This window comes from Equus caballus, chromosome 25 (genome assembly GCF_041296265.1).
Source record: "Equus caballus isolate H_3958 breed thoroughbred chromosome 25, TB-T2T, whole genome shotgun sequence".
NCBI classification, from domain to species: Eukaryota; Metazoa; Chordata; class Mammalia; order Perissodactyla; family Equidae; genus Equus; species Equus caballus.
This window is the reverse complement of record NC_091708.1, coordinates 41,866,608-41,876,763: the sequence shown is the minus strand read 5'-3', so window position 1 is coordinate 41,876,763 and position 10,156 is coordinate 41,866,608. Positions and strand designations below refer to the sequence as shown.

Genomic DNA, 10,156 nt, shown 5'->3' with positions numbered 1-10,156 from the left:
CCTTTTATTAATAGCCCTATTACCCATGTTATGTAACTTACCTTTCTGAGTCAGTTTTCTCATCCATAATCTGAGGATGACAATAGCTCCCACTTATTAGGGTAGCTGGGGGGATGCAGGGTGCCCAGCACAGGGCTGATGCTCAACAGATTGCGGCCAGTCCAACTGGAGCACCCCCCAGTGTTGTCACCCGATGTCCCTGGCCACTCTTTCTCGGCTCCCTCACTGGCCCTCTTCCTTTACATCCTCCCAATGCTGGCATCCCTCGCTGCCCGCCCTGCACCCACTCCCTGCTCGGGGAGGTGTCAGGACCCCAGCAGCCATGCCCTCCACTGGGCTGTGGTGGGCACCTGACCAAGGGCAGCTGTCTTGCGCCAGCTGATGACCTATGATTGACATGTCCTAGCTCCAAAGGATGAACAGGATGGACCGCAGCCCTTCTCCCTGGAATTTAAGAATCCCAGGGGCCGGCTCCGTGGCCGAGTGGTTAAGTTTGCGCTCCGCTGCAGCAGCCCAGGGTTCGGATCCTGGGCACGGACATGGCACCACTCATCAGGCCACATTGAGGCGGCTTCCCACATCCCACAACTGCAACTAAGGACCTGCAACTAAGATATACAACTGTGTACGGGGCGGGGTTTGGGGAGATAAAGCAGGGAAAAAAAAGGAAAAAAGAAAAAGATTGGCATCAGTTGTTAGCCCAGGTGCCAATTTAAAAAAAAAAAAAAAAAAGGAATCCCAGATGGGAGTTTTCCGTTGGTGGGGCCATCACGTCTAGGTGAAAAGTAGGAACACGAGGAATCGGTGAGCCCGAGAGAGGAGCGTGAGTGGATGTGCATGGAGTGGCAGGGGTGTCAGTGCAGCCTCGGGTCTGACGCCAGGCAGCCTGGGGGTCCCCAGTCCTGGCTGGTCCCTGGAGTGCCCTGTCTCTGGCTGGTTAGAAAGCCCTGAGCCCACCCCGGCCAGCTGAGCACACCTGGGCTCGTCCCTGGGGCTCTGCAGACACAGCTTTGTCAGAAGAAAATCAGAGGGTGGGGGCACCGTCCTCTCTGTGGGGTCGGCTGTGCTTTTTCTCCCATAGATCTTGGCTGATGAACAGAGGGTGGCCCTCTGCTCTCCTGAGACAATGCCCCGTGTGTCGGGTGAACGCAGTGCATAAACCGCTAAGCTCTTGCCTGCAGGCTTGTGCCAGAGCTGCACTGGGGTGACCCTGCTTCTGGGCTGCTGAGCAAGGACATCATTGAGAGAAGGTGATGGGTGGGGACCACCCCCTACACATGTACTTCCTGCCTGCCTCGGGCAGGAAGGTGAGGAACCTGTGGCTGAGCCCGTGAGACGCCCCGACAGCAAACAGTGCCAGGAGCAGCCGCTAGGTGGCCCCCACTCACCTGTCGAACCGCCCCTCTGCAGGCCTGGGAGCAGGTCCTCCCGCCAGGCCAGCACCGTCCCGTGTGCACCTGCCCATGCAGGCTGCCATCCCTCTCCACTCTCTGCCTTTGCTTTGCGGCTTCCTCAGCGTCCAGATGCCCCTGCCGTCAGGGCCCGGCTAGCGCCCCTCCTCCTCCAGGGCGCTGTCTCCCGGACCACCCATGGCGCATACCGAGAATCTCCATTGGCCCTTAGCACCTGCCCCCTGCCCCCTGCCCCCAGATTCTCAGTCCAGGGCCCTCCAGGATGAGCTCTTGTCTGTGCATACACACTTCTGGAGCTTACATCTTCTCCCCGAATTGGAATCACAGACTTGCAGTCCCAGCCACATGCCTGCAAACCTCACAATCCCCTACTAAGAAGGAGGAGGCTGCAGTTTCTTATTGCATGAGGAAACTGAGGCTCAGAGAGGACAGGAAATCTTCCCAAGGTCATAGCGGGCAAGTCTGAGCCCCACTCAGGTGCTTCAGTGTGGCCAGCCCTCTCTCAGAACTTCACAGGAGCCCTTCCCAGGAGGGTTAACAGGCCCAGAGAGGCACAGTTGTTTGCCCCAGGCCACACAGCCAGGCCCTGTGCTTTCCACCACACCTCTCCGTCCAAGTGCGATGGCCCTCCAGGTCACTTGCCAATCCCTTTAATCCATAAGAGAGGGGCTCAGGGGGATAGGTGCCATCAAGGAAGAGCCACAGGCCAGGACTCCACACCAGCCCCCTGACCCCCTGCCAGTGCTATGAGATCCTCTCCAGCTCCCGAGGCGGCCTCCCTGTGGGCGGCTGGGGTGGGGCTGCAGGTGAGGCCAGCCAGCAGCCCTGGAAGGAAGGGGAGGCGTCAGACAAGCAGCTGGCGGGTTGTGAACCAACTTCTGGCGGGTGAGTGCTCAGACAGCATGAGGCACAGGGTGCCCCGACTTCAGTTTTCCGGGCACAGGGAGTGTCCCGCACAGGCTGGGCGCGGCCCCCACTCCCAGGCAGCCCCATGCAGGGCTCAGAGAGGGGCCCGGCGAGGGACGAAGATGGGGCGACAGACTGGCAGCCAGTGGGAGAGAGACGAAGGCACTGCCAGGGAACAGCGCGGCGGGCCAAGGCGCCCCGGGAGCTGGAAAACAGCTTTGGGGAGAAGAGGGGCGGCGGGGAACGGGGGTGCCTATTCTGAAGCTGGGGAAGAAGATAAGGGGTCGGAAAGAGAGGCGGGGGAGGGGCAGGCGGCCTGGCTCCGGTGGCCCGGGGAGGGGGCGTCGGGCCGCGTGGGCGCCTCGCGGTCAGAAGCCACAATAGCAGCTCGTTAACGGCGCAGATTAAGGACTTTGTCAATTACCTCCGAAGGGCTCCGGGCGGATTTAATGCTTTAAAAAGTGCTGCTGGTGGGAGGGGGCGACTAAGAAGCCCCCTCCCAGCGCAAATTCCTCCTCTCCGGGGCCGAGGTGGAGGCGGGGGCCGCGACGGCGCGGGGCGCGCCTGGCGACCGGCCGGGAGCGCGGGCAGAGCGCGGAGCGGCTCGTACTCGCGACCGCGGAGCCGGCGGGGACCCCCGTTCTGCCCCCGAGCCGCCCGGGCGCGGGTCTGCGGACTCTGGCCGAGGCGCCCCCAGGGCCGGCCTCGCGGGTCGAGGGCGGCAGGGGGACCGTCCCGGGTGGCCGCAGCGTCCGCGCCAGGGCGCACTTGCCCCGGGGCCCGGATTGAGACCTCGGGGACCCGCAGGGGGCGCACTCCGGCCGGCCCCCACGCTCTGCCCAGCCCGGGTCTCAGGTGAGCCCTGCGCCGCTCCCGGGAGACGCCCGACGGCCCGGCGGGGGCGCCCCAAGGCCCGCCCGGCGCCGCGCCCCCCGCGCACGGTGAGTTGGCGCGAATCCCGCGCGGGAGGAAGTTTGTGCCGGCCGAGGCGCCGCCGGGGTTCCCAGGCCCCTCCGGGCCGGCCAGAGCCGGGCTGCCCGCGGCTGTTTGCCGCCCTCCCGGCTGGCCCCGGGGGTGTGGGGCCGTTCTGCCTCCTTCCTCTTGGCCTTTTTGGAGGTGGAGTTGAACCATGCAGTCTGCGGTGTGTGTGTGTGTGCGCGCGCGCGCGCGCGTGTGTCAGACGGAGACCAGGGGAGTAATAAAAGGCAAAGAGAGTCCGAGACAAAAAAGACACGGAGACTGAGAAGGAGGGAGGGAGGCGGGAGAGGAGCGCGCAGGGGGAGGCGCGGGAGCGGGGAGCGGGGACGGCGCGCAGCGCGAGCGGCAGGCGGGCGGGCGGCGGGCGGCTCTCGCGCTCCCGCTCCGGCTCTCACCCGCACACACCCGCGCTCACGCCGGCACACACCCGCACGGCACACGCACACGCACGCCCGCTGGCCCGGGCAGCCCCGGCGCGGGGCACGGAGGCGGGGATCCGGCGGGCGGAACGCGCCCGGCCCCGGAGCCCGCGCCCACCTCGGCGCCTTTGCGCTCCGCAGCGGCGCGCCTCGCCCCGCGGTCCCGCCAGTCCTGCCGGAAGATGGTCAACGACCGGTGGAAGACCATGGGCGGCGCTTCCCAACTTGAGGACCGGCCGCGTGACAAGCCGCAGGTACGCGCGGGCCCGGGGCGTGGGGACACGGGGCGCGAGCGGTTGGCAAGGCGGTGGCCGCTCCGGCCGCGGGGCGGGGGGCTGGAGTTTGGGGCGCACTCCCGCGAGGCTCGGGAGGCGCGGGGCAGCGTGGCGCCCTCCTCTCCTCCTCAGAGGAGGCTCGAACTTGGGGTTCGGGGTCCTGATGGGGGCGGCACCCCGGCAGGAGCCGCGCGCTCTGCTGGCCGGGGGCCCCCCTGCGCCTCCAACGGACTCCCGGTGCACGGTGTACAGACGGAGTGGGGGACCTGTAGTTCACACTGTGACCAGCCCTTTAGCTGGCTGTGTGATCTCACAAATCGCGCCTCTCACTGAGTCTCTGTTTACTGACCTCTACAGTGGGCGCCCTGACCACTTAGCAAGTCTCCAGCCTGGGCACCGCCCTGTGCCGGGCATGGTGACCTGAGCCTCAGGAGCAGGACGCCCACACCTGGATCCCCTCTGAATCCTCACTTTAGTCAGCCCCCCTACACCTCCCCATACAGTAGGGGAGCAGCGCCTATCTGCCTCGTGTGGGAGGGCTGAGCATAGTGCTTCTCCTGCTGTAAGATAGGAGAGCGAGGCTCAGAGAGGCTTGCTCCTGCCCGAGGCCAGGCAGCTCTGCCAGGATTTGAACCCGGGCCTCTGGGCTTCAGGTCTGTTCCTTCCTTCTTTCTGCTGCCTCTTCAGGGGCAGGGGGTGAGGCAGGCTTGGAGGGTGCCCAGGGCTGCGCAGGAGGAGGGGGCGAGGGCCGAGCTCCAGGGCCGGCCGGAGAGAGGGCTGGAGACCGGAAGCTGAGTGGAGGGCAGCCCTGGGGCTGCTCCAGGCAGGGCTGCCGAGGGACTGGGGCAGGCGGGCGAGCCGAGGAGGCCGAGGAGAAGTAATGGGGCTGCCCGTTTTAAATTTCAAATTTCTCCCAGGCAGATGTCATTGGGGAAGGAACAGCTCGCCGCTGGCAGCGGCAGGAGGGGGCGGCAGGGGCGGGCCTTGGCGGCCCCTCACTCTGAGCTGCAGCCTGCTCGTTCTGTCTGGAGTGACACCGCTGTGGTGTGGGGGCCCGGCCCTCTGTAGCTCGCAAAGCTCTTTCCCAACCATCTGCACAACCTCGCTTCCCGCAGCAGCCGGGGGGCTAGGCAGGGGTGCGCGTTCCCACGTCCCCTGTGGATGGTGGCTCAGAGAGGTGAGGCGTGTGCCCAAGGCACACAGCATGTTAGCAGGAGAGCAAGGATTCGAAGCCAGGTCCGACCCCAAGCGTCTCGCAGTGCCTCCTGAGGTCATGTGTTCCTCTAAGTCAGGTCCACGGATAAAGCCGTCCCCAGATAAAAAGTCCTCTCCTGGGCCGGCCTGGTGGCTCAGGGGTTAAGTTTGCGCCCTCCGCTTTGGCGGCCTGGGGTTTGCCAGGGTTCAAGATCCCAGGCGTGGACCTATGCACTGCTTGTCAAGCCATGCTGTGGCAGGCGTCCCACATATAAAACAGAGGAAGATGGGCATGGATGTTAGCTCAGGGCCAGTCTTCCTCAAAAAAAAAAAAAAAAAGCAAACAAACCTCTCCTTCTGAGGTCTGACTTTCTCCCCCTTAGCAAGACATTCTTACCTCCTAGACTTGTCACTCAAAGCCATCCTCAGCCCGGCCCCTTCTCCCTTTCCATTAGCTTCTTACAGGTACTGACTGCTTGTCATTTTTCAACCCCATACCAGGCTGCCCATTTCTGAACCTTGCTGTCTCATCTTGTTGGCTCCACCAGACTCCCCAACACACACACACACACACACACACACACACACACACACACTCCTTCACTCAGGGAAACCCTACATATACTTCAAGACCTACTCAAATGCCACCTCCTCCAGGAAGCCTTCCCTGATGCCCAGTGGCTATGTCTCAGAGTCCTGGCAGCGTTTAGCCTGTGCTGCTCAGCTGCCTTTATCTGGCTGTCCTGTCCCAGCCCTGAGTCCCTCCTCCGTCAGGGGCTCCCTTTGGACACACATTCCTTCTGGGTCCTCACCCCAAGGTCTCCCCTGGGCCCAGGCACCTGCCTTTCCATGCTGCTCAGGTTGGGAGCTGCGGGATAGTTGCTGAACTGAGTTGCATGAAGCGGGGCCCAGAGGAGCTGTGGAGCGGAGCCAGCAAGCGCGGCTGTGTCTCAAGGGGAGGTGGCTTCGGGACCTCCTGGGCCGGGCCCAGTCTCCCTCTGCTGCTGCCCGGAGACACATATCCCAGCTGCCACCAGGCCAGAGCCCAGCTGTCTGCCCCTTGGCATCAGAGGCAGCTGAGGGCTTGTGGCCCCGGGGGCCTGGGCCAATATCACACACCCTCTCCCGTCCCCACTCCTTTGGTGACCCAGCGTGTAGACAGGCTGTCCCTTGTGCCAGCTCCAGGCTTGTCTGAAGCTTCAGATAAGAGGTGGGGCCTTTCCTGGGCCCACTGCGCCTGCCCTGGTTCCCTCCGGGCCTGTTCCCTGGGGCCTGGCCTTCTCTCTTTCCTGCTTCTAGTTTCATCTTGGCTATTGACATGCTGTGTGACTCTGGATAAGTTACTACCCCTCTCTGGGTCTGGGCTTTACCATCTGCAAAATGGGAACAGCACTCCCGGCTGCTTCTTCACTTCGCCCGGGCTGTTATGAGGGTCAAGGGAAACCCTGGTATGTTTTGCAAGCTGTACAGCACTGTGCACCTGTGAGGAGGGTGGTTCTCAAAGTGGCCTGTCCCCTTTCACGGGCTGTCAGTGTCCTGATCTCCCCTCTGCCCCCCAGGGGAAGGGATCCGACCCCCAGCTCCTGCCAGGAGGGCCTGGCTGAGGGTCTTTACCAGGCGCTTCTTCTAGGGCAATAGATGGCAAGGCCACACCCCGAGCGAGACCTGCTGGGCTCCCCTCTACAGCTCTCGTTTCTTAGTCACAGCCACCCTGGGAGGTTGGTGGCAGGGACAATCAACCCATTTGACAGATGAGGAAACGGAGGCTCAGAGAGCTGGAGCCGGGAGTGAAGCGGGGTCCTGGACAGCAGATGAGCCCGGTGGGTGGATGAAGCTGGAGAGGCTGGCTGTCCTTCCTTCGTTCCGCTTGCTCGGCGCATGATGTCGCTCCCAAGACGCGGCCGAGGGGCCGAGGAGGGGCCTGCATCCGAGGGCTGCGGTGTGTGGGGACCGCCTCGGGCCGGCGCTGTCCCGGGCATGTCCGGCCGCAGCGCCTCACTTGCTGGGCGACCTTGGCCCGGTGGCCGACTTCATTAGGAGAGTCCTCTCCCCCTGCAGAACGAAGGGGCTGTCACCCCCTGGGCGGGAGACGGCGGGAGTCTTTGCTGGGAGTTGGGAGTTGCTCAGATGAAAGGATCTAGAAATAGAGCTGATTCTTCCAGTCCTCGAGTGTGGGGCTGGAAGTCACCCTGTCGCCGTCTCCTCCTGGGAGGGTTGGGGGGGCTTGCTTCTGAGCAGTCCCTGAGTCAGGCCACCCACAGGGAGATCGACCTCTGACCTCTGCCGTCTCATGGTACTTTCAAAACTTCTAAAAACATTCCAGAAAGAGAGAAAATCTCATTGGGAAGTTCTTCCTGAGGTTTGACCGAAACCTTGCTGCATTTAATTCACTCCGTGACTATTTATAGAGCCCCTGCGGCAGCGAGAAGGGACAGCCGTGAACTCAGGGCACTTAGAGTCCGGGGGACAAAGTCACAGTCGGGTTATTACAAACCGTGATGGGCGCTGTGAAGAGAAGGGCGCCTCTCTCTCGTTCCCTGGGGTGGGGGTTGAGGTCACTGTCGGGCAAGAAGGAAGGTGAAGCAAGGGAGGAGAGGCTCAGGGAGCCAGGAGCAGAGTGGGGGCCGGGAGTGCAGAGCTAAACAGCAGGGGAGGGCTTCCCGGAGGAGGTGACGTTTAAGGTGAACAGCATTTGCCGTATCTGTCCTCGAGGGAGACCAGGGTGTGCTGGGGGACATGCAGGAGCCAGCGGGCGGAGAGAACAGGGCAGGGGTGAGGGTGAGGGTGGGGGCCAGGAACCTGTGGGTGTCCTAGGCCGAGGGGACGAGCAGGTCGTGCTCCTGACACCTTGGTCACCCTGGAGGGGTCCTAGTCCACTTTGCCGTCAGGAGGGGTCCTTGGCTGCTGGGTGGGGACGGGGCTGGCGGGGCTGGGGGCGGCAGGGAGGCCCCGGGAACATGGTCACAGTGATTTAGAAGCAGATGACAGAGCTTGCGCCAGGGCAGAGCTGGGGGCCTGGGGACAGAGGGGGCTGGGGGATTGGAAGAGGTGGAGTGCCCAGGGCCGGGTGGCTGGCTGGGTGGGGAGCAGGGGGCTCAGGGAGGTGCCCAGTTTTCGGGGGGCGGGTTGTGGGCTTGGTCCACCCTGCCTGGGACCTCAGGAGGCTCCGGGCTGGGTGGACAGAGCCTGGTTTGGGGCTCAGTGGGCTGGAGGCCCGGGTGGGCCGTCCGGGAAGCCAGGAGCTTTGTGTGTGTGTGGGAAGGGGGGCAAGACCCTCATAGGAAACATCTGGAGACCCTCCCTCCCTGCAAATGGCTCCAGAGCCGAGCGCCCCCTGGGAAGTGACAGAGCTCCAGGAGGGGGTGGACTCCGCAGCTCCCGGGCCCTGTCTGTTTGTCCCCTGAGACACCTTCAGCCACTCCTCCGGGGTCGTTCCCACGGCCTGAAGCTCCAGATTCCCCCCGGCAGGACAGGGGGCTCTTCCTCAGAGCTCATGGAAAAGCCTGCAGGCCCTCTTTCTGAGTCTTTGGGAACCCAGAATTTCAGGGGTCCCGAAGCAGAACAACCAGCCCCTCACCTAGGGGTCTCCGGGACCACCCCTGTGCCAGGGCCAGGGGCTCAGGGTTCAGCCCAGTCCAGGAGCCCTTTGTCTAGCGGTGGGAGCAGGTGTGGGCTCCTGGGGAGGGGTGGAGAGGCTCGCCTGGGGGCTCCCGGCTGGGGCAGGGTCTGGGCCGCCCACCCTCCCCATGATCCCATTAAGCCCACCTGTAGCTCTGTGCCTGGAAGCCCCCTGCCAGGCCCCAGGCCACACTCCACCCACCCTTAGTTTTCCCAACCCGAAGCCCTGTGATGTATTTCCATCATGATGAGCAGACATCCTGCGTTTGGCTGGGGTGCTCCTAGGAGGTGGGGCGCTGGGAGCAGCCTGCACCTGGATCTAACCTTGCCTGACCTCCCCCTGGAGGAAGACTTTCTTCTTCCTCCTTTGGTACAAGGCGAATCGTCTCAGCCCCCCAGGGAACTAACGCTGCCCAGCTCCCTTAGAAAACACGGGAGAAGAGCCAGTGTGCCTGGCAGAGCACCGTGCCCGTGAGTCCATCCTTCCTGAGCCCTCCCTTCCCCCGCCTGACCGCACGGCCGCTGCTGGAGGAGGGGGGACAGATGTCACCCCTCAGCTGAGACTCCTTTGGGGCTTCCTGCCCTCTGCCTCCCTTGGCAAGAGCCCATCTAGTCCTCCCCTCGGCCAGGGCCTCCTGGGTAGCCCCTGACCCTGGGCCACGTCCCTGCAGCTGGGAGCTCGCCCCGGGGGTCGGTTAGTGGCAGCAGTGGGCCTTGACCGCGGGGCTCCTGGCTCCTCTCCTGCCCACTGCCTGGGCCACCTTCGGTCTCCCGCTCCTGGCCCCTGGGAGGCGGGGCCCCGGGTGTGTGACCCCCGCTCGGCCACAGAAGCCCCAGCCCCGAGCGTGCTGCTCGCTTGGGCCGCTCGCGGCCAGGGCCCCCTCATTGTCTCAGCCGATTTCTTTGCGAGGCACGTAACCGCCAGCCCATAAAGGAGAGCAGCACTTCATGTTTAAGGTGATCTCCGAGGGCTCATTCTCCTCTGCTGAGTGGCCTGTTTCCTCTCCGGGCTCGGTCCCCCTGCCCTCAGGGGCCCCCCTGCAGCTTCCGCAGCCCCTCCCCTCCTGTGGCCCCCTCTGCCTTCCCTCCAGGGACAGGGGGCTTGGGGTAAAGCGGGTGCCCAAGAGGGCCAGGGTCCTGGAGACGCGGGGGACGTGACTGGCCGCTGTGGCTGGCCGCCCTGCCTGGCAGCTGGGGGACCTTAATGCTCTGCACTTGGAGGCCATCGCTCGCTCGCTTGCTGGGAGCTGCTCGGGGCAAGGTGTCTCCGGTGGGCTCCGTGGGGGGGCCTGGCAGGAACTCACTTGCTGACACAGGGCTTTGTCTCTCAAGCCCTGTCACACAGGTCACACGT

General features: G+C 64.0%; 1 protein-coding gene across 2 annotated transcripts in view; it reads left to right on the top strand.

The window, feature by feature from the left end:
• The first annotated feature begins 2,204 nt into the window (after nt 1-2,204).
• FIBCD1 (fibrinogen C domain containing 1) overlaps nt 2,205-10,156 on the top strand; it is a 36,466-nt gene continuing 28,514 nt past the window's right edge. The window contains exons 1-2 of one of the 2 annotated variants that reach the window (XM_023629156.2): nt 2,205-2,297; nt 3,857-3,969. In XM_023629156.2, the coding sequence (XP_023484924.1) occupies nt 3,898-3,969 (72 nt within the window). In that variant the 5' untranslated portion in view covers nt 2,205-2,297; nt 3,857-3,897. Of the gene's footprint in view, nt 2,298-3,191; nt 3,260-3,856; nt 3,970-10,156 lie in introns of those variants that run through there. The other variant, XM_070250864.1, reaches the window with a different exon arrangement.